Consider the following 23,327-nt stretch of genomic DNA (forward strand, 5'->3'; position numbering starts at 1 on the left):
CAAACAATGACAACGGCAACAAATTTCATGAATGAAAGATTGTGCTGCTTCTGGACAGGAAGTGAACTGCATAACGGACGCGGAGGTGGAAAGGATGTGGTTGCAGTTGCTGCCATTGATGCTGTTGTTGCTGCTGTTGTTGCTGCTGTTGCTGCCGTTGTTGATTGTCTGTCGATAGGCGCGTTGTTTTGTCAGTGGGTTGTGCAAAAATGTTGCTCAATCAGCATGCATAATGCAGCTGAAACTTCGATACAACGAGGGTGGTTCCTGCAGTTGCTGTTGCTGCTGCTGCTGTTGCTGTTGCACACAGTCGACAGTCGACAGTCCGCAGTTTACAGCAAATGACCACAAATTGCAGAGGCCATCGCCAATTACGTGCTTGCAACTTGACATTGAGAGTGCCCCATATAAGGCAGGAGTTGAGCATTTATATTGTAATTATGTTGCAGTTGGCGTTAATTTCATTGGCAGGAAGAGCACCTGCAAACAGTAGCTACCAAAAGTTGCTCGACGGGCCAACATGTTGCTCTCGTCCGACATCCCTTTCGTCTCTCGCGAATCATTTTAATTCAATTTACAAGTCGACTTAAATGTTTGGCCAACTTCAATTGCTTTGAGGGTGCCAACTGCCATGGAATTTGTGAATGTGTTGTTGCTTGTGTTGTGTTGTGTAGTAATTGTTGTAGTTGTTGCAGTTGTTGCTGCTGATGTGGCTGCCTTTATTTTGGCACTGCTAAATTAAGATTCCATTAGCTGCCGACTCAGGCATCTTAGAAATGCATCTGAGAGCTGTGGCGATAAATCTCGCAAGTGTCAAATGATTCTCCGTTGCCGCCGTCGCCGCCAGCAACATCCTCGCTAAGTGCTGCAACAATTCTCAATTCTCTAACAGCAGACGAGCAATTGAAACGTGTCGTAGACAATAAATTCCAAACTACAATAAATTATTGCTATAAATATTTCGCCAAAGGTTTTTCTTCTCTCTCTCTCTCTCTCTCTCTCTTTTATCTCTGTGCTTGGGCCAAAGTTTGAAGGCGTTGCTGGCAGCAACAAGGCAAAACCAAAAACAAAAAAAAGGATAGACAGCCAACAGATTTAGCTTGTTTTCGTTGGGTTCTTATTTTGGACAAGTGACAGGCCAAAGTGACAGAGACTGCCAAGACAGCCCCAAAATTGAATTAGCAATTGAGAAAAAGTAAAGTGCAATTGTTCAGTTGCCAGTTCATAGTGTTCCACCAGCAATGACAATAAATCGCTCACGCTTATGACAACCAGCAGCAGCAGCAGCAACAGCAACAGCAACCGGAGAGAAGCAGCAACACGGAGGCAGCAACTGGACACTGGGAACCTGGTCAAAACGGAAAGGCAATCCTTTTACGGTCAGCTAAATAAATCATCACAGCCGCACAATGATGAAATTATTATTTATGCAGAGACTTTGGAACTTGCGTGTGCTCCAGTTAAACTTAAATTCACTTTTCTTATACACTAACTACCAAAAGATCTGTACAAAGTAGTGCAAGATTTGTAACTATTACTGATATATATCTCTTTGATGAGTATACCCGATAACTGAAAGGGTATCCGACCCTGCGTTGTCTTTAGAGAAATATTTAGTTGCCCAGCTGGGAGCTGGCTTTTGTGGTAGCCCAAGTTAAACTTCAATTGGCGACCTGTGGACACTTGTTGCTTGTTGCACGTTGCACGTTGCTGCCTTTGTCGCCATGAAATTATTGCATGCAACATTTACCGTATTAATAAATTATGAGTATTTATGTGCTGTCAGAAGTCGTGACGGCAGAGCGACACACAAAGTGATAAAATTAGCACAAAAATCTGTGCGTTTTTCTCTCAGTGTTTGGCGTTTCGTTTATTCGGTGCAGACTCGTAAATAATGTATGTGCGTGTGTGTGTGTGTGTGTGTGTGAGTGTGAGTGAGTGTGCTTATTGAATGTCTTCATAAGCGGGCGGGCAACAATTGGAAATTTATGCTCTGGACTTATATGGGCAACAGGTTGCAAGTAGAGTCAGAGACGTTGCCGCACCGCTTTATAACTGTAACTGTAACAGCAATGCGGCAACAACAACAACAACAGCAACAGGTGCAGGCAGCTTGGGCAGTCACTCAACCAATGTAATATGTCCTGCAATAACAACAACAACAGCAACAGCAACAGCAACATGGACAACTGCAACAACAACTTGTCTTTTGACACTTGGCGCATTTGACACTCAACGCGCGCATTCACTTTAAATCTAAATTTACTGATATCTGCGTACAAAATAGTATCAACAGCGGCGACAGCAACAACAAGTGCTACAACAGCAACACCAGCAACAACAGCAACAGCAGCAACAGCAACAAGTCGGCCTGCATCGAGTAACGAACGACCTTAGAGGTAATAAACATAAATAACGCCATTGAAAGCGACGCAGGCGCAGCTGAGATCAGTCCAAGACTGAGTCTAAGATTGCACTGAACTGCAGAGACGCTGACGGAGATCGAGGAGAAGACAAAGACGGAGTTGTTGAGGGAGACTGGCCTGGCCAGCTTGTTACTTGTTACTTTGTTGGCCAAGTTGCGAGTTGGGGCCTGGCAGTGGTTGTGGTTGTAGTTGTTGCTGTTGCTGTTGTTGTGGCTTGGCTTGGCTTGCTCTTGTCTATGGGCGGGCGTCACAAGAGCCGTCGAAGGTCAACAGATTGTCGGCCTGGTGTCTATCGGTGTCTCTCTCGCCGGTGGTTACGCCGGTGGTTTCAGTGGTTTGCCTTTTGCTGGCCACAATCGTGCTAACTGAGCGGGCGGCAATTTTCATTTGGCCAGGCGTTGCCGTGATAATTGTTTCTTGTCCATTTGGTCAGTTTGATTGCAACTAATGAACTCTAATGAATAAGCAACAGCCACATTTTGATGGCCAAATCAAATGAGTGGAATCTTTGAAATCCGTTTTTAACAAGGTTTTTTAAATGTAAGCTTTAGTTCAGAAAATTGTTAAACTGAGAGATTTTCAGGCAACATTGTATAAATTTTAACTCTTCAGTTGATAGCCAAGCTTAGCTGCGTTTCAATGGATATGAGGATAGTGGAATAATGAACATCTGGTGAGACTGTGATATTAATATAAGTCCTTACATGCTGCTATCCAATATACAAAGAAAGGAAGTGGGCACATAATGTAGACACCCTCGAAAACTTTGTCATCATAGGGCAAATAGTAGGCGGGCAAACCAATGCTGAACCCTGTACAGATGAGCAACTATTGCAGCTATATTATAGGACTGCAAATTATATTGCTGGAAGGAAGTGAGCCAAAGATTTGATGACTGCTGCCAAGCCTACTTTGAAGCTGTCTGACAAACAAGCCGAGCCAAGTCTCTTTTAGCCTGACGAAATGTCAACAAAGGCAACAAGTCTATCGTCTCACTGGATGAATAGCTGACTGACTGCCTGACTGGCTGACACCCACATGGCCAGGCAATAAGCACACAATTTGCATAAGCTGCTCAAGCAGACGACAGACAAGCGGACAGACGGAGTCAGTCAGCAACAAGTACGTATAAACAGCAGCCAGAGCTTGGCTGAGCGCATTTCGAGGATGAGCAGGAGGAGGCGAGAGAAAAGAGAGAGGAGAATGGAGACAGGAGAAGACAACTAGCCCAGAGCCAAAGTCAGGCAACATCTTCAGTCTGCCACATATTTGTAACAGCGCTGAGCACACACATAGAGAGCGGGGGAGATTTAAAAACAATCTCTACTATGGCAAGTCGCTTTTGCAATACTCTTTTTGGGCTTTAAAAAAATATAATTTAATTTAATTTTATAAATTCTGCCCTCAGATATAACTTGAATATTAGTAAGAATTTTACATAGTATTTTACCTAGCTGTTTTCAATTGAGAAATATGATTTCATAAATCATTGAAGTTTTTTTATAATTTTAATAAGGAGGAAATATAGATTAACTAATATAAAACGAAGCATAAATGTATTTTATTATAATCAAATAATATTGAGCATATTTTTTATTGTTAGATTAACACCATTTTTATTTAATTTTAAAATAATCAAGAACGTAACTCAAAGAATTTAATAATTTGAAAAATGTATAATAAATATTTTATAATATAGTTTTGGTTGATTGCTTAAAATAAATTAATATTTATGTGTTGACCATAAGATAAAATTGATTAGTTGTGCTCCTTCTCAAATGGAAAATTTCAGAAAATAGTTTAAAGCGAGTTCCAAAAATTTGACGCACTTATTAAACTGACAGAATCGTGGCATTCACCATGACAGATTCATTATGCTTTCCACATGTGCAAAAATATAAACAACAAAAAAAAAAAAGGTGAAATACATATATAAAAAAAGGAGAAAAAAATTACCTCTGCTTTGGGGGCTCTGCTCAGCGCACAAGACATAATAAAAATCTCTTTTATGGCACTTAAGTGTTTTGTGTGCGGATTGTGGGTAGCATTTTACCTTGGATGCTTGGAGCGAGCTGCTGCTGCCGCTGCTGTTGTTGGGTTAACCCAAAGTTTCTGTCTCTGTCTCTGTCTTCGTCTCCATCTCCAGGTACTTCTCGGGTCGGAACGATTTATGCGACTTTTGGCCAAAGTAAATTGCGCATAAAAAAGAGCCAACTTTGCGCTGCATTTGATGATGAAGTGCTCAAAATAATGCGAAGCCACGAAAATTTACTAAGTGCAAGCGTTGAATTTATTAGACAAAACTTTGCTGTTTACGAGCTGTTGCTGTGCACGCTTATCATGTGGCATCAACGGGCTAACTTATGGCTCCAGATGGGTAACAGGTGCAGCCTGCAGCTCCCAGCATAGATCTTGCCCCAGCTCTTACACTTGCAACTTGAGTTCGGTCAGCTCGGTAGCCACAGCCTGCGGTCAAGCAGAGCTTTCCAGGTTCAAGCCAGGTTGAAGGAAAGGTGCGCTCCCACGATGCTGGTGCAAATTACACACAATATACAAGGTACGAGTACGAGTACGAGTACAAGTATGTGTGTGATATGTGGCAAGCTGTACTCGCAACGTTCCAAGAGTTAGTTGTGAGAGGCGATGGCAACTGGCAACTTGCAACTGGCAACTTGCAACATTCAAATCCCATCAGCCACGCATGCAATCATCATGATCATTATGAGCGGAAATGCAGGAAAAGTAGGAGGTTTTTAACAGCCACCGAACGACCACCGACATGAGATGAAAGACACACAGACAGACGGACAGACAGACGGACAGACAGACGGACGGACCGACGCTTTTTTTTGTCTCTTGCAAGTTGGCATCCTGTTCGAATCGCATTCGCTCTGTTCATTCTCTTGGCGGCGGCATCGCTACCATGGGCATAAAAAGGCGCACAAAACTTTGTGGCATGCAAAAAGTGGCGACGCCGCCGACGCCGCAACAGCTGAGGGCAGAGGTAGGGGCTGGAGTCGGAGTCGGAGCAGCGGCATTTTATGTCGCCAGCAACAACAGCAAATGACTTTAATTGCATTTCTCGGCGCACTTTTTGTTACTACAGCCACAGCCCAGTCTCTGCCACTACCTCTGCCGCAGTCGGCGTCGCTGCTAGCGAGAACAGACAATGCGGCGGCTGTTGCAACATTAAGTAAAATTTGCCAGAGAGGCGGCAAAGAATCTCTTTGTTACTTTCAATGTGCCACAATCTTGATATAAATAATAATTAAATGGATTAGCGAGCCTATCGGCAATGCATTAGATGCTGATGCTGCAACGCCTCAGCCTCAGCCGCTCAGTAGCTGCCACTGCCACTGCAACGCCTCAAGAGATCAACGCCGCAGATTGGCCAAAAGCAAACAAAAGCCTGACGCAAGCCGCACATACATAGATCGGATCGGCATCAGGAATCAGGAATCAAGCAGGGAGTGAGTGTGTGCTCAATTAATTAATGGCAACCATGAAAGAGCCCGCAACGACTTTACCTATGCCGCCAGCTGCGACGCCAACAGCGACTGCGACGCAGACTGCAACTGCAACTGCGACTGCGACTGAGACAGAGACTAAGAGATTGCTATCGAAAGTACATTTTACATGCGTGTAGTTAACATACAAAGCGACCGTTCACACGGCCAGCCAGGCCAACTAGTAACTAGCAACTAGGCAAGCAACCTGGTCGACCAGTTGAATGGTCCAACAATCCCCAATTCCAATACCAACTCCAACTGCAATCGAATGAATCGAATCTCTATCTCCATCTCGCCTGCGCATGCGCAACTTTTTGGCAATTGCCTGTGGCATTGCCTTTCCATTTTGCTAGATACCTTTTATTCCAAGAAGGGGTAGCCACGACTTTTTTAAGATTTATCCTTTTTATTTTAATATTTATCATATACAAATTAATTGAATTGTTCATGTAAAATCCTATTTCATCATTTAATTTTATTTATAAAAGCCTAATAAAATAGTTATCATTATCTAAATTATTTCGACTGTTAAATTAAATAGTTTAATTTGTATCCAGTCTAACTTACACAATTATTTAACTATTTTCAATCTATGTACATATATTCTATCGCTTTTACTTATTGCCTTAGCTTTATTCTCATAATGAATAAACAGCTTACCTATTTATAACATCATATATATCTTTTGCCGGTCTTCAAATATCTTTAATTTAAGTGTTTGTTTTAGCTCATCGAGTTGAAATTTTCATAAATATTTCTTGTCCTTTCCAATCTCTCCCTTTCTCTCTCTATTCGTCTCTTGCTCATATCTTAATTACATTCCAATATCTAGGGAAATATTTGCATTCAACAATCTGCCAAAAATGTTTAGAGAGCGCATTAGAGCTTCGACTTTCCCATACTTGAATTTCCTGGACATTTTCTTTGAACACCTTTCGCCAAGTTCGGGGCATCTGTTAATACCAAAAGTGCTATTGTGTTGCCTGATTTCGGTATGAGAATTTGCTTAATGAATTTCGTACAGCTTTATCGCTTAATTTGTGCGCCTAATGAAGTTGCCCATTGGTGGCTGTCAAATGGACAGCGCAGATTACACATACGTCGTGTGGTCCCAGCAAATTGGGCGCTAAGTATCCAGCCTTTCGTCGTGCCACAATATTTACGCTGATCCCCATGCAAATCCTCGTGGCTCAGGACAGACAAACAAATGCCAGACAGAGCCCATATAAATAAAATAAAATGCCATGCGCCGCTCTTAAATATATTTTGGCAATTTCATTCTCCCCCCATTGTCTACTCTACATAATTACAGGCGGAGCGAAATGAGTTGGAGACTTTGACGTTGTTGGCCGCGTCATCGCGTGTTGCAGCAAAAAAAATATATAAAAAAAATACATAAAGGACAGGCGGAAAATTAAATTTTTATTTATGTGCTGCCACATTTTTTATGCCGTTGTCGTTCTTTGTATCCAACTAGACTAATTTTTTTGTACTTGGTATTTTTATTTTTGGTTTTTCTCTCTTTACATTGTTAATACTCTTATATATTTGGCTAGTTGGCTAGTCGCAGGGGGCGGCAATTTGTGCTAAGTGGATAATGTGCATAATGGTAGTTAAATATGTCATAAAACACTTCATTTCGTAGGTTTTTTTTTTAACGCTTTTGTTTTTCGATGTCGGCTGGAAAGTGTTGACTGTTCGTCGACTGTTTGGCTAAAACGAGAACTGTCAGTTGCAGTTTGTAATTTTCAGTTCCGTTGAGTGACAGTGCCTGGAAAAATGCTATGGTAATTACGGGCTTGGTTGCTGTTGTCTAGGGAAGGGTTCTGCCATACGTTAGAAAAGCGAAATACTTGCATGAAAAGTCATGCAATGAAAGAAGAGGCCTTAAATGCTAGAGCGCCAAACAACCACAGTTTTTTTTAGCTATAAGTGTAATTTTAAATTATTTATAGATTTTATTTGACTTATATTTAATTCGTTTATCGACAAAATAGTTTTTTCTTTATATAAAATTGATTATCCCAGCTAATAACATTTTTGCCGACTCAATTTCCTGACATACAAAAAATCTATCGCTCACAGTTGTCACTTTTCGATGCATATCGTATAACTGGGGTCTGTCTGACTGCTGCCCTGGGCCTGTGACTGCCAATAAAGTCAATAAAACAAATCTGCAATTGATTATTTTTGCATAAAAATTGTCCAATATTGCATATAGATCGGCATGCTGCAACAATGACACGACCTTGAGGCATAATAAAAATATGTAATGCAATGCAATTACAATCAAATCCGCACGACCCACACACACACACACACAGAGAGAGACACACACACATAGTTCCCTGAGTGGGGCCACCATCGTAGTCAGTTTTTAGAGTCTCAGTGCTTGGACTCGGACTCGGACTCTACGCATGCGCCGCGTGAGCTCCGTCGATAAATCGAAATTGTTTGCACTGCCAAAAAGCGAATAATTGCACGAGGTGGGCAGAGAGCAGATACGAGTAAACCCGCTGGCCGCGATCTGGCAGCGAGTTATGGAATTATGTGTCAAACAAGCAGAGTTAATGGCCCAGTCCGGTCTGGTCTGGTCCGTTCTGTTCTGGTGTGGCATGGCATGGTATGGTCCATAACCCTAATGGAAATTGCTGGCATCTGCTGGCCTGGCTGTTGGCTTGGCCTGTGATTTTGCGCACATTGAATGTGTTTTTAATTACCAGACTGAGTAGATGCCAAAGCGAAGGCTTTTGCCAAATGCCAGCGCACACGCCGCACTCATAGATAACAATTTAGCAGCGATTTGGGCACGTCCAATGGCCAACAGTAACCACTGACCATCAAGCAGGCAAACACAGTCACAGCCACAGCCCCAGCCACAGCCACGTTCACAACCACAGAGTCACATTCACAGTCACATTCGCAGTCACAGTGACCGGCACCCGCGTCTCTGGCATTGCATTTGCTACTGTGCTAAAAGTTTAGCATGCGGAAAATTAACATGCGGCTGCAACAGCGACTGAGGCAGGAGTTGATGCTGTGGCGGCTGGTGCTGCCACTCAGCAAGCTGGGATCTCACTGTATCTGTATATATCTCAGTGTCTTTGTGTGTTTCCTGGTTGCCAGATTTCCCTGGTGAGAAAAGCCACGGGCAGCGAGCGATGTCGTCGTCGTCGCCATCTCAGTCGCCATCGCCGTCGACGTTGCGGTCGTGGCAGATTGAGCGTGTGACCAAAGTCAAGTGCAGTGAAAAGTAATTAACTTGAATTGGTGAGGCCGACGCAGAGTTGCATGGACAACACTGTGCGCCGCACAGTGGGTGCCACTCACATAGGCATTGGTTTAGGCCAGGCCCATAGACGAAAAGCAAGCGATAAGCCACGCAGCTTAGCCAAAAGACCTTTCATTAAGACCACAGTTCGAAAGCAACTTTCGAATTATTGAAATTAAATGATTTTTATTATTATTGTTATTATGTATAATTCCAATCTGTGTGAGTGTGTGGGAATTGAGTTTGAAATCAAATCAATTCGATTGGCAGCACATTAAAATATTCGATTTGATGTGGCAAGCGACCACCAGGCGAGTTATAGTTGCTACCTGTGCCACCAACAACGTGCAACAGACTTCAACAATTTGTCTGATTGAAACATAAAATTTGTTACAGTTTATGCTTCGTTTAAAAAACGACTCAAAGAGCATGAATTTCAAATGAATATTCGTTGGCTATTTATACGACATAAAGCAAAAGTTTTTACTTGGAAATTTATCCAATCTCATGCAATGTGACATGCAACAAGGAAATCGCTGCCCCAGACACAGACACAGACCCACAACTCCCCCACAAACTGCAATTGCAACATTGGACTTGGACCAATGCGACGACGAGGGCGACAAACTAGCAACAACCACAACAACCACACCAACAACAACCGCATCGACTACTCCTTTTATGCGACATCTGTTTAATGTGATTTTGGAAAATGCATATCAAGCTCATTACATTGCCAATTGCAGACGCGAGTGCGGCATTCTGGCAGACAGACTGACAAAAAAAAAAACAGAAAAAACGGAAAAAACAGAAACAGACCAAATAGTTTTCCCTGCACACTAAAATATGCGATTTGCACTGAAGTTCAACAGACTTACAGATCACTGATCTGATCTGCACTCATAGTTCCAGCGAGAGGAATATGAAAACTTTGCGAAAATGTTCTGATAAAATTCTAAAGTACTTCTAAATACATATAAAATATTTTATATATTTTATAAATATTTCTGACTCTTTAGTAGTAACTCTGATTAATAATAAATGAAAAGGATAGTTTATTTAAAATAAAAAAAATATATTCTGGATACAAATCAAATATTTTACATGTTATACATTTTATGGTCTTTATTAGTCACTGTAAATAATACAAAAAAATGGAAAATACAAGTTAATTAAGGTATAGTTAAGTAATAAATCTAGATCTAGATTTGCGAACCGTTGGAAATTATTGTAAAGTTTAAAAAATTGATTTAAAAATAAGTTATTTTTAAAAATTACAACAAAAGCTAACAAAATATTTAATTTTTGCCTACAATTTTGATACAGTTTGCTAGAAGAAACCAATATCTACACATACAGTTTACTTTTCATAGTTGAAAAAAAATATTTCTATACCAACAGATCTTATTATTTATATACTAACTAAGTCTCGAGCGACCCTCGTCGCAGCAGCACTCACTTAGCTGTCGCTGAATGTTTTGGATTTGTTGTGGTAGGCGCGGGTGCATTGGCGACTCATCCTCTAGCTATATGCAACGTGCATACATATATATATATACATGTATTAAATCTGCAGACAATCTGTGGAACAATGTGATAAATCTTGTGCCGCGCTGACTGCAACTGCAGCATGCCCCCTCTGGGTGGGAGTGTTTGCTGCAAGTGCGCACAGACTCACAGACGCAACAGTCAGTCAGTCGGTGTCAGAGTCAGAGTCATGGCCGACAAAATGACAGAGCAACAGACAGAGCAGGGCAATGATCAGAGAGAGAGGGAGAGTGAGAGAGAGAGGGAGCGAGGTTCGAGGATCGGCCAGGCGTTGGTCTGGTCGCAACACCAACGCAACAACAGCAACAGCAACAGCAACTTGTACATCATTTTCAATGCTAAGCAACATGGCAAGAGCATGGCAATGGCCTGCAACGACAACAACATCGACAACAACAACAACAACAACAACAACATGAACAACATAGCTCATATGGCTTGCAGATTTATTTTGCAGGCGTCGACTTTGACTTCAACGTCGCCGCAAAATAGTTGAACGCCGCGCAAATTACAAATTCAAATTTAATTAAGTAAAAAATTTAACAAAAACAAAGCTGCAGACGCGTCTGCGTTGTTGTTTGTCAGTCAGCAATGAAAAGAGACAGAGTGAGAGGTAGAGGGAGAGCGAGGCAGAGAGACATTGCGTCTGTCAATGCGACAGGCGACAAGCATCGCAACATGGAGATGGAGTCCAACTCGAAATCGAAATCGAAGTCGTTGCAACTCGAGGTGGCATGCAAATCGATGGCATCTACGGCAACGGCAGCAGCAGCAGCAGCAACATCGGGCACTTCAATCGATTGTCGCCTCGAAGCAGCTAAAAATGTTTCAATTAAATTAAAATAAAATAATAGCTACATATGTCTGTCTGTCTGAACGATATGTCTTCGGTGTATGCCTACTCGACTTACAGCACGCCTTTTACGGCCACTCACAGCAATTGGCAGCGTGTGGTGGCTGCCACACAGTCGCTGCCACCAGTGAAGGTGTTATTCCACTGGATAATTGCATGCAGCATACAGCATACAGCATTGAGCTATGTGCACTTGCTATTGCTGAGCACCACATGAGCCACATGACCACCACCACTCTCATGAATTATGAACACCAATTTCTCTGCCCGCTCTTTCCCCACGTTGCTCCCCGTTGCACCCCGTTGCTGCCCCGTCAGTGTTGCTGCTGTTGCCTCAACTGGAGTTGCCGTTGCGTGTCCATTTGTTTCGGGTATCAATTTGCAGCGTTGGCAATAGGGCTGGGCAGGCGTTTAATTTCATAATCACTGTGATCAGGCGCTTGATGTCCTGAAATACTAGGGAATGTTGCACATTCAGGAGTCCAACTGAAACACTCGACACTAAAATTTCACTCTTGCAACAAGCTGGATTTCTAACCGAATTAGTCTAAATTGTCCGCGTTAGTGACGAAAGCAGCATGAAGTGAGTTTAAGGCGATGAGCAATATATACAGAAAGAATGAAAGTTTTTCTACGATCAGATCGTAATGATTTCAGACTGAAAAATTTATTTGTTTAGCTTATTTCACACTTTGAATACTTTTCTATGAAAATAATACTTTTTTTTCCCAAATAACTTTAACATTTATTCTTAAATCTAAATTTTTTTAATATCCGAAAATTATTCACTATATTCTGTAATTGAATAAACAAATAAAAATAGTTAACTAACAGGTCAGTGACATCTCTTAGGAGTTCTACTTATATATTTATATATTCATAAATCTTAAATCTAAGATTTCTTAAATATTATAAAAATATGCAGCATATTCTATAATTGAATAAACAAATAAAAATAGTTAACTTACAGTTCAGTGACTTCTCTAAAGAGTTCTAATCATCTAGCTAGGCTCAGAGACGTCTTTAGATGCGTCGATTCCATTTGCCATTCGTCAGCTGCGTGAGACTTGGCCAAGCAGAATTCGAAGCCGAAGTTGAAGCCAAAATGTATTTGCATTTTGCATAAAGTTGGCAAGTTTGCAACATTTGGCTGCAGGGCGTATTCACATTCGCATTCCCATTCCCAATCGCATTGTCAACGGTACTTTGTGGCCATAAAACGTTTAGCCAATCGCCGACTGTCTGTCTGTCCGTCTGTCTGTCTGTCTGTCCGTCCGTCGAGAACTGATGTGTCAACGGCAGCGACGATTGCAACTCTTGCCACTCTTGCAACCTGTTGCCAGCTGCTGCAGCAGACGCCAAGACGCAGCCAACTAATTATGAATCAAATGAGCAAAGTCGCTTTGTAGAATCGTTGAGGCTGCAACATTAATAATGCAATATTTAAGCATTGAGTTTATTGGCGGCACCTACATGAAATCATCATTAAATGTTGCAGACAGAATGTTCTTATTGCTGCTGTTGTTGTTGTTGTTGTTGTTGTTGCTGTGTCGCGACACGTCGCCACAGAACTCGTTTGCCGCAATTTGTGGCATTAGCAGATGCATCAGACATGTTAGCTCCTACACAGCAGCCGAGCCATATCAACCAGGCCAATTGATGTGACTTCCGCTCTGTCTAAGCCATCAGACTAAAAGCCACAGATACAGTTCCATGCCGAGCTACTGTACAGCCAGGCCCAGGAAGTGGCCAAGACACCAATGGGTTAAGACTTTTCAATATAAATCAATTGCGATATTTGCCCTAGCGCATACGAAAGTAGCAAAAGGAACTGGTCGCAAGGCATACGTCAATATGGCAAAAAGGACATGCGAATTGGCTAAAGAAAATCTCAAGACATTTCCAAATTTAAAATGCGATTTCGCCACACACACTCGCACACACACACACACATTCGCACACACACACATGAGAGCTGGCGGATACACACATATGCCAAGTCAAATTGAAAGGATAATTCGCCCGCAAACACCCTCCTGGGTATGCAGTTCGTCCGGAGACTCAACTCGACTTGCCACTCGGATTGCCCTCTGCTCCCCTCTCTCTCCCTCTCTCTCTATCTCCCCTGCTGTCGCCCTCTTCTCGACTTTGCTGATGGCATGCTAACACGCCTTTGAATTTGCCAATTGCTGTTGGCGCACGTACAAAACACTTAAATTTGCACAGCAGCAGCCAAGACACAGTCCCTGGCCAAGTCAACATCAACATCTATAGATATATTTATATATATGTATACATCTGAAGACTATACTTACATATGTACAGCTATAGTTCGCAGCCGGCCAGGAGCCGCAGCCTCAAGTCAGCACAAGGATGCCAATGACGATGCGCTGAGCACGTTTAAGAAATAGAATTTTTAAGCAAGTGCGTTCAAGTCAAGACTAAACCGAGAACTGTAACCTTATATGAATCCCAAGTCCATGTGCCATGTATTTGCTTTGTTTTTCCATTTGTTAGCCTTGACAGGGAATATTGACTGTAGCAATAGCTTAAGTTGATTAACTATCTCTATTTAATTTACTGATATAGAAAACTAAATTTAATTTATCTGTGAAATAATTTATCAGTGTATTTTATTTTTAAATTTGTGGTAGTGTATCTGCTAGTCGCCTACAGCTGACAGTAAAAATATTTTCAAGTGCACTTGAGCGTCTCACAGCTTTAGAACTAATGAATAGCGCCTGGTTCAATATGATTTCTTGCACGATTTGTTGGTTAAAAGGCAATTAGTCGATATAAAGCAGCCAAAAAAGCAGTTGCCACTAAGTCAGTTGGTCCATTTGTTAGCTCACATGCAAAGAGTGAGAGGCAGAGAAAGCAAGAGTGAGACAGAGAGAGAGCGTTGGCGGCTGTGGCTGCGTCTGTTGCCACAAGCAGAGTGCCACAGAGTTTGCCACAAGCACTGCATAATAAATTCGCTAACCACGTAATGCTGCAACTGCAGTGCAGGGATTTGGTATACATTTTTTATGCGCTGCCCGCCCGCCTGCAAGTGACAGAGACGGAGAGAGAGAGAGAGACAGAGAGACAGAGTCAGAGTCAGAGACACTGGCAAAAGTTTAAGAAAAGTCAAACAGTTAACAATGCGGCTTCAACGTGTCGCCCATGCGGATACGGATGCGGATGCGGCTGAAACCACAGCAGTAGGAAAAGGAATAGGAATAGGAACAGGAGCAAAAGTCACCGCAGAAGGACCAAAAGTTCGTGCAGCTCTAATGGCATATTGCGGGCAAGTGCTAAAGCGAGCTGGCGACGATGCTTTGGGGATATGACCAGCAAGTGAGTCTCTCTCTGTGTGTGTCTTCAAGTGTGTTAAGGGCTCTTGTAGTACTTTGCCTTTAAAATGGCCAAAACTTGCTGCTAATTGGATTTGTCAACTCAATAAAAACAGAATTAAATGCATTTTGATGGTGTGACTTAATGTTGCCATTGGGTTCCTTGACCAGTCACAGTTGAAAACTTGGCAAGCAGCATGCATAGACAAACAGTTCAAGTTCTAAAGGTTGTCTCTGCCTTTATTTTGTGTGTTAGCGAACACAACAACACACCAAAAAAAAAATAACGTTTGCATATTAAAATGGCATAAAAAACAATGTGCACAATTTCCGCTGCCAATTGCATAAAAATGCTGAACTCAATAAAAATCTCTGGCAGTTTTATGCTTGCATAACAAACACTTTGCAGCCAAAGGCAGCAAAGGCAACGCTGCGTATGCGCAATTTTGGCAGCCGCTGCAAGAGATAAAATGTCATTAAGCTAAAGTGCAGCACGCACAAAGAGACCAGTGTGCAAATGGACTTGCAACTGCAACAGCAACAGCAGAGGCAACTAAGGTGGAGACTAGTCAGCTGCCCACACAGTGGTCAGTGTTTGGCTTTAGCTTTTGCTGCAGCTTTTCTTGTGGCTCATTGCGTGACTGGCGACTGGGATTCCGAGTCCGAGTCCGATTCCGATGACGCCTTCGCATGCCGCAACAGCAACAGCAGGATGCAAAGTGGAGCCTCCTGTTGGCCAGATTACGCGCACGATATGCTAATTTACATGCAGCAGACCCGGCCGAGGAGAACTCTTGTTGTTGTGGGCGATCGATGGCCATGCGAGCTGCGGCCTGCAGCTCAGTTTGTGGCAAGTCGGGGCCAACGGGGCACCCTGATCGATATCTGGCAACTGGCAAAAAAAAATGTGGTAAGTACAAGTAATCGAGTTGTAATAAATTTAAAAGTGTGGGGCACCCACAAAAATGCGCCAAGGCAAACTTGTTGCACGCATATTGACACACGCACAGTGGGAAGAGGAGTCCAGCAACTGCGGAGGCATGGGCGGGGGAGTGCTGCCACAGAGCACAGAGTACAGAGTGTGGCACGTTAGAAAGGCCAACGACGAAGCTGTTGATTTTCAGCAAACATTTCACCTGTTTGCCTACTTGGCCTGCCGGATTGTCGGATTGCCGGATTGTCGAATTGTCGGCCTGTTGGCTGTTGAAAGTTGGGCCCGAGGGGCCATTTGCCAAGTATTTTCACGTTGCGGTTACGACCACTTAAAAATCGACTGGCTCAAGTTGTTGCCGCTGCAGTTGCATGCAACAAGCGTCAATCACCCGCACAAAGCCAAACCGTTCGCTTCATTGCTATGGAAAATTGTTGATTTGCCGCTTGATTGCGTGCTTGGAGTACAGTTCGAGGCAGCTGAGCTGGCAGGGGCAACTCTATGAGGCAGCCAGGCAGGCAGTGGCCATTGGCAACACCAACTCAAGTGATTATGGATGCGTTGTTAAAGTGCAAAGCCCAAAACACCGACAAACAACGGGAAATCACTAAGAAAGTGATGCACAAATGATCCACTAAACAAGGCTCTTCAACCATACGAAAAATTATACAAAATTATTTGCAGCGCCATCTGGCGGTCAATCGATACTTAATCGATTGAAAAGAAAACTTTTAATACACCGCAAAAAAAAAAATATTAAGATTAATTTTAAATAAATTCAATGCTTAAGTCTAATTAATTTTAACCAAGTGTCGCCTTCAAGAGATTAGGGCTGAGTGATAGGGTTGGAGTTTCACGTGGCTTTAGAACATAGCTGTACTTGGCTATGTAACCATTAATCCCTGACTCATAGGTGACCACCAAAACTCTGCTAAAGATTTCCGGATTTGAGTTGTCTTTGGGATCAGATACATCCCCAAAGTCCTGTGTGAAAACGCCCTTCACTTCCAGCTCTCCAGGTGCGACTTCTTCCACTGTCTCCTCACGCACAGCGCTATCTGGATGAATTATTCTATATCCAAGGTAAAAAAAATTTTACTATGAGGTCTGGAAAAGATCTGAGCACTCACCTTAAAGTATAAGAGTATTTGTTTTTATCAGTGGGCTCCAGTTGAACGTTTTCATCTTGAATACGTGGCAAAAGCCCCGCAAGCACCGTGTTGGCAATGAGAACGAGAATAAACTAAACAAAGCTTACAAAAAATTCAAAAATCTGTAAAACTACTGCCTACCGAGGTAAACCAATTCGCAGACATCTTGTCGTCGAACTATCTGAGACTGAGTCTGGCAATAAACTAGACAACCGACTCGCCCATCGACTCATCTCTGGGTCCAAAAATGTAGTCGCTATAATTGAGATGCAAACAAGTTTTTAAATTTCGATGTCAATCGCAACAACAAACAAATTATCGACCTGCACTTTGAAATTGTATGACGATTGAGCCACCCACAAATCTCTCATCTGAAAATTAATGGCTTACTCGTATTATAAAACGATTACTGCTCAAATTATATTAAATTATACAGACTTAATTGGAGGGAATCATTCACACCTCCATAACGATGAGTACTTATTTAGTAAAAATACTTAAAGTGAAGATTAACTGTATATTTAGTCTTTGTTTGAACTTAATGGGTTAGACGCTTAGCCACAGGAGCCAATTATTCAGAATTGACATAAATCAATTTTAAGAGGTTTTTAGAAAGGTATTTTACTGGGGCATTTTGCGCTTGAAAACATGAGTTAAGCAGACTATTAAGTCCGCTCCATTTGCCATTAGTTAGAGTTCACAAATACGTGTATTAGGTGCGGTGAGAGTGAGAGTGGACTGCCCACTGGCTTGTCTACTGGACAACGGCTACTTTTCAATCCATTTTGGAGGGTATTAACTTATTTCACCTGAGGCGGACGGACACTTTTATGGCACACATTTTTATGCCGGAAGTGTGCCCCGTGGCTCTTTTGTGAGTAGCAACTGGGCACCGACTGGACACCGACTGGACAGCGACTCTGCCCCGGCCTGGGAACGGAAGCTGCCTTTTTCTTTAGCTTTTTGCCACTTGCAACTGGCCGATGGCAACTTGCAACTTGCAACACTCAAGTTGAAACTGGTAGCAGCCCGCTGGCAGTCATTAACAGCTCTGGCTTGGCAATTAAGCCAAAGATACTGGCCAAAGTCCTTTAGGGCTGAGCAAAGCTTTCTTCACTCGCTGTTAACTGATGGCTATTGTTGTTGTTGTTTTGGGCAGATGTAGTCCAAAGGTGTTAATAGAAAACTTTTCGACGGTTTTAAAGTTATTATGTTCAGAATATATAAAACAAAGAATCGATTCGTCATAACTTGGCTAATTGAATGTTAAATGTTGGCCAATAACAAAGCGTTTACAGACTTGCATAACAAGTGTTGGAATCGTAAAGCAGCAATTTAAAAATCATTAAATAAAAGATATATTTGATATTTACTACAATTTTTTAGATTCAATTTAAGTTTTCCTTTATCCAATAGCATGCATATCTTCAAGTTTAAATGGACCTCCCTCTAGCTCTGCAGCATCTGAATCATCCGCAAGTTCTTCCGTTAAATTGTGAATTACCGTTCGGAATTCATTGGCCTTGTTCTCATAGGTAACGGTCAGTTTGGCGGCAGGTTGGTCTTTCTCAGAGGTCGGCAACAAGGCTTTTAACAAGTCTGCATTACTAACTTGATTATAGCTGTCGAAACTCATTGGGTATCCATTGCGATCAAGGGGTATCGAAATAAGGCTGCCTTCTACGTAATTTGGAACCGGACCCGAGATAGCCGTGTTAGCCATGAGCATAAGCAGCAACTAAACAAGTACCAAAATCTAGTGTTATTCATACATTTATTCAGTTGAAGATTTAACTTACCGAGCTAAGTAAATTGACATTCATGTTTGTCAACGTCCAATTTAGAGTGACCTATTCAAAGTCATAAATAAATGCCTTTTGCTCGTCTTATAGTTCAGTTTTTTCATCGCTGATTATAGTGAAACCCATTGATTTGTCATACTTTGTTACAGAAACAAAAACTGCGAGTTGTATAACAACAGAGTGTGTCGTCAAGGGCAAACTGTAATTATTCGGATATGGTTTTAAAAAAAATTAAAAAAATATCAGATATAGACAATTATTAAACGTTGAAAAATCTCATATCGAAATAAAATAATTTATTTTTAACACAGAGGATTAAAACATCTTTCCTATCGAATATGTTTTATCAAAATTACTTTTATGTAGAGTTTATTTCCATCTTGAGAACTACTTATCTTTCATAATAGTATACAAATTAGAAGAAAATATTAAGTATCAAAATAATTCATTGTTTATTGACCAAAAATCTTTGTTTACAAACATGTTTAATGAAATTATTGAGCAGGAAGATCAAAATCATTTAGAGGATCATCATCAGCATTTTCGTTTAAATCATTCAAACCCGAACTCGCATTATCGGGATTATCTGGTTGTGGTCCACGGGCAAACAAACTTGGCTGTACTTCAGGGTAATACATATATTGGGTTTGGATTGTTGGTAGCTGTTGGATTTGGGGTAACTGTTGGATTTGGGGTAACTGTTGGATTTGAGGAAATTGTTGCAATTGTGGCAACTGTTGCATTGGTGGTAACTGTTGGCCTAAGGGACCAAAGCCAATCAGAGTCTTTTCTTCACCCGGAATTACCACATATCGACTTTGCACTTGTGGCTGCCGATTATAGCTGACAATCAGGTTGCCAGCAGGTGCGAAATTCGGCTGGTTTAGTTTTCCCGTCAGTTGATATACTCCGGGTCCGTTTTTGTTCACAACCTCCTCAAGCACAGAGCCATCTGAATGTTGAACTCTATATGAAATGTACTTAATTGATTATAGAAATATGAAATACACACATGGATTGTTCAACCTCAGATTGTATCCATTCGCTCCTACGGGTACAATTCGAACATTGCCGTTATCAAGCCGTGCCACCAGCCCAGATAGTGCCAATTCGGCAGTCAATACAACAAGTAACTACAGAAATTCAAATCGAATAAATATATAACAACTGTTTAACACGTCAACTTTTACCAGACTAATTATATTTGCAGACATGTTGTCGTTGATTTATCCAGTCGGTTCAAACAATAGCTTTAAGAAAAAGCCTTTTGCCCCTTTTATAGCTTACCTCTTGAGATAATAACGTAACACATTGATTCGATTTGGCCAGAACACTTTATTGGCTAAAGTTGGATAAGAACCAGAACCTTTACGATAATAAGAGGCATCAAGGTCTTTGAGAAGAAACACAAAATTAATTTGATACACTTGAAAATGGTCGCAGTTGATCAATAGGTGCTTGTTATACAAACTGTTATACCTGTAAACTGTTGATAAGCATTTTGTAACTTAACTGTTATACACACTATTACGTTAATTGTTATATTTACTGTTATATCAACTGTTATATTAACTGTTATATTAACTGTTATACTAACTGTTATACACTCTAGTAAAAATTCATAACCATTTTTTACATCTTTATACGGAACACTTACAGCTTACATCATCACCTTCCCCATCCGCATCAATGGATTAACTGACGAAGCATGTGGATCGCCGCAAGCTATACGTCTGGCCCCAACAGAGAGGTCCACGAGGCACCCACGAGCAAATAGCAGACATTCTAAAGATGAACCCAGAACATAGTTGATGATGAAGCCAGCTGACCTTAATCACAAATTTGCATGCGCATGGGGCCTCAAGCCCAAAAGCCAGAGCCAGAGCCAGACAGAGATTGCTGTTGGAGTTGCAGCTGCAACAGGTGCAGTTGTTGTCGCTCCGTTGCTAAAGTCATAGCTGTTGTTGTGGAGTTAGTCTGGGCAAGTTTGCTTGTTGTTAAAGTCGCTACACCCACACACGACCTTAGCAGCTCATTGATTTCCATGGTCCCCTGCCGCTTGACTCTTTGCAATTTGATTGCATTCTATGCAATAAATTAATGTCATTGAATTGCATATTTACTAAGGTCGCCTTGGCTGCCTTCGAATTGCCTGGGAACGGGCAACACCCGCAATTGACAAGCGCCTTCTTTTTGGGCGTTGCAGTTGCAGCTGCAATACACGTAAAGCCCAAGCTTGATTTATGCGACAAGAACTGCGATGAAGGCCGTTGCTCATATGGCAAAAATTGTCAACACAGCGGCCCATAAAAGCCGAGCGCCAAGATACATGCTAGATACTCGAACGATACCAGGCCCGATACCGGGCACTAATCAACACGTATTGATCATATGCAAGTGGCCAACAAACAGCAGTCCATGGAGCGACTGTCTATTAATTAAGCGACAGCCTGGCCAGCAAAAAGTTAGCTGCCGTTTTGGTCAATACACGTTCACCCAGCTACAAATTGCTGTTGCCACTTTGGTGCGCCTGCCACTGAATCGTTGTGTCCAGGTCCATTCGACCAATATGCTTATCGTGGCGGCATAATCGCCAATTGCGACCACTGAGGACAATGAAAATGGACAGCGATGGCATTCCTACAGCAATCGATGGGCTGGCTTCGAATTAGTTGGGGATGGGCCCTAATGATGAGGCAACTCATAACTTATACGCAGCGCGTTCTCGCCGACTCTTCATAAATGTGACAGTTTTCCAGAGAAAACTCGCATTACTTATGGCAATTATAAACCTTTACGGTCAGCGTCATGTAAAGCAGAATAAGGGATTATTTGAGTGGTTCGTGAATGGGATGTTAAACTTGAGAGAAGTCTAATAAAAAGTATTGCACGAGTGTATTACAGTTTAAGCAATCATAAAATATTACAATTATATCACAATTAAAACTGTTATACTAAAAGAAGTCTGCAGCTGAATCAATGAAGAATCGATACTTCTGTTGTATTACAGTTTAAGCAATCATAAAATATTACAATTATGTCACAATTAAAACTGTTATACTAAAAAAAAGAAGTCTGCAACTGAATCAATGAAGAATCGATACTTCTTTTGTATTACAGTTTAAGCAATCATAAAATATTACAATTATATCACAATTAAAACTGTTATACGAAAAGAAATCTGCAACTGAATCAATGAAGAATCGATACTTCTGTTGTATTACAGTTTAAGCAATCATAAAATATTACAATTATATCACAATTAAAACTGTTATACAAAATGAAATCTGCAACTGAATCAAAGAAGATTCAATACTTCTGTTGTATTACAGTTTAAGCAATCATAAATTATTACAATTATATCACAATTAAAACTGTTATACTAAAAGAAGTCTGCAACTGAATCAATGAAGAATCGATACTTCTGTTGCAATCTCACGCTTTTAGCTATTTAAAGCGATAATCTTTGAAGTCGGGAGTCATTCTGTTATTTTGTGGCTGCCATTGATTTGATTTGGTTTTCAGTTTGCCATTCCCAAGTCAATTTGAAACAAACTTGCGGCCTGTTAACGACAAATGGCATTCAGAAAGCTATGAATTTTATGTGCAGTCTATCGCAGCATGAATGGATCGGCTGCAGCGGCCTTATGCGGGTGCCTTTTGGCCAGGTTAACAGCCAACAGGCAACAGCAGAGCCGGCCAAGCAGGTTTCACCCTTGTTTCCCTGCTTTCCTCCCACCCTCCCTCTATCTGAGTGCCTTAAAGCGCACTGTGGTGTAATTAATGCGGCAGCAGCTGCGCTTTGCTTAGCCTCCCCTCGAACCCTCTACTCTTCTCCTCCTCCTCCTCCATCTCCTTCTCTTTCTCAGTTATCTGACGCTTGCATATTAAAAATCTTTATAGTCTTTTGCGGTTTGTCTTTGAGTTGTTGGTTTTGCTTCTTTTCTGTTTTTTTTTCTTGTTTTTTTGGCATGCATTCGATTTAGAAAATGTCGCATTGGGTGCGTGAGTGTGGGAAACCTGCAGCAGGCGGGTGAAATGGACATTGGGCGATTCCAATCGCATATCGCCCGCCTGGCGCTGCCAAACGGAGCGCAGCAGCCACGTAGACGATTGGAATCAGCGTCGGTGGCAGCCTCCTACAAGTTTCTCTGTTCTTGGCTCCTTGACAGCAATTTTATTTAATTTCCCTGCTGATGATACACAAATGATAAGAGCTCAGTTCTTGGCTAAAATTGCATTTCATTTGCGCCCCAAAATTTATATAGACAGCAAGTGGCATGCAAATGGCCAGCAGGCATCATCAGGGGGCGCCTCGAACTCGTTGCCCTCTGCCTTGGGCCTTATGATCAGCGTCAACATGATGTGAATGCGAATGCGAATTTCTGCAACCCATAAAACAAGCAAGGTGTTTCGGTGGGAAACATCGAAGTTTCTGTTCTCTTTCTGTATAACAGAAAAAAAAATTGAGAATCATATTGGGGGTATAAATAGTAAATTG

At 41.7% G+C, this 23,327-nt stretch overlaps 3 protein-coding genes across 5 annotated transcripts; all 3 read right to left on the reverse strand.

Moving 5' to 3' along the window:
• Nucleotides 1-973: 973 nt before the first annotated feature.
• LOC117787371 lies at nucleotides 974-18,893 on the reverse strand. Of its 2 annotated transcripts, XR_004617684.1 has the most exons (3): nucleotides 18,824-18,893; nucleotides 18,709-18,762; nucleotides 974-985 (listed from the first exon to the last, which is right to left on the reverse strand). XR_004617684.1 is itself a non-coding variant. In XM_034625880.1 (2 exons), the coding sequence occupies exons 1-2, from the start codon at nucleotides 18,845-18,847 to the stop codon at nucleotides 18,430-18,432; spliced, it is 357 nt and encodes a 118-aa protein (XP_034481771.1). In that variant the 5' UTR covers nucleotides 18,848-18,893; the 3' UTR covers nucleotides 18,398-18,429. The 2 variants fall into 2 exon arrangements, 1 of the variants encoding a protein (XP_034481771.1); XM_034625880.1 differs by lacking the exon at nucleotides 974-985 and having other exon boundaries at nucleotides 18,398-18,762.
• LOC117787370 lies at nucleotides 16,552-17,230 on the reverse strand. Its single transcript, XM_034625879.1, has 3 exons — nucleotides 17,166-17,230; nucleotides 17,004-17,116; nucleotides 16,552-16,945 (listed from the first exon to the last, which is right to left on the reverse strand). Exons 1-3 carry the CDS (start codon nucleotides 17,187-17,189, stop codon nucleotides 16,675-16,677), a joined length of 408 nt encoding a protein of 135 aa, XP_034481770.1. The 5' UTR covers nucleotides 17,190-17,230; the 3' UTR covers nucleotides 16,552-16,674.
• A 361-nt stretch (nucleotides 18,894-19,254) lies between the features above and the next one.
• LOC117787202 lies at nucleotides 19,255-20,143 on the reverse strand. Of its 2 annotated transcripts, none has more exons than XM_034625665.1 (3): nucleotides 20,017-20,143; nucleotides 19,853-19,959; nucleotides 19,255-19,792 (listed from the first exon to the last, which is right to left on the reverse strand). In XM_034625665.1, exons 1-3 carry the CDS (start codon nucleotides 20,038-20,040, stop codon nucleotides 19,321-19,323), a joined length of 603 nt encoding a protein of 200 aa, XP_034481556.1. In that variant the 5' UTR covers nucleotides 20,041-20,143; the 3' UTR covers nucleotides 19,255-19,320. The 2 variants fall into 2 exon arrangements, with proteins under 2 accessions (XP_034481556.1, XP_034481555.1); XM_034625664.1 differs by having other exon boundaries at nucleotides 19,255-19,778; nucleotides 19,839-19,959; nucleotides 20,017-20,142.
• Nucleotides 20,144-23,327: the final 3,184 nt, after the last annotated feature.

The sequence above is a fragment of the Drosophila innubila genome (assembly GCF_004354385.1).
Source record: "Drosophila innubila isolate TH190305 chromosome 3L unlocalized genomic scaffold, UK_Dinn_1.0 0_D_3L, whole genome shotgun sequence".
Taxonomy (NCBI): Eukaryota; Metazoa; Arthropoda; class Insecta; order Diptera; family Drosophilidae; genus Drosophila; species Drosophila innubila.

Excerpts from the sequence above, each read along its gene's own strand:
- LOC117787370 (XM_034625879.1), bottom strand. The coding sequence starts at position 17,189 with ATGTCTGCGAATTGGTTTACCTCG. Across the intron at positions 17,117-17,165 it reads CTGCGAATTGGTTTACCTCG|TTTATTCTCGTTCTCATTGC; the intron begins GTAGGCAGTAGT and ends AGCTTTGTTTAG. Across the intron at positions 16,946-17,003 it reads AAATACTCTTATACTTTAAG|AATAATTCATCCAGATAGCG; the intron begins GTGAGTGCTCAG and ends CCTTGGATATAG.
- LOC117787371 (XM_034625880.1), bottom strand. The coding sequence starts at position 18,847 with ATGAATGTCAATTTACTTAGCTCG. Across the intron at positions 18,763-18,823 it reads ATGTCAATTTACTTAGCTCG|TTGCTGCTTATGCTCATGGC; the intron begins GTAAGTTAAATC and ends GTACTTGTTTAG.
- LOC117787202 (XM_034625665.1), bottom strand. The coding sequence starts at position 20,040 with ATGTCTGCAAATATAATTAGTCTG. Across the intron at positions 19,960-20,016 it reads CTGCAAATATAATTAGTCTG|TTACTTGTTGTATTGACTGC; the intron begins GTAAAAGTTGAC and ends GAATTTCTGTAG. Across the intron at positions 19,793-19,852 it reads GCGAATGGATACAATCTGAG|AGTTCAACATTCAGATGGCT; the intron begins GTTGAACAATCC and ends CATTTCATATAG.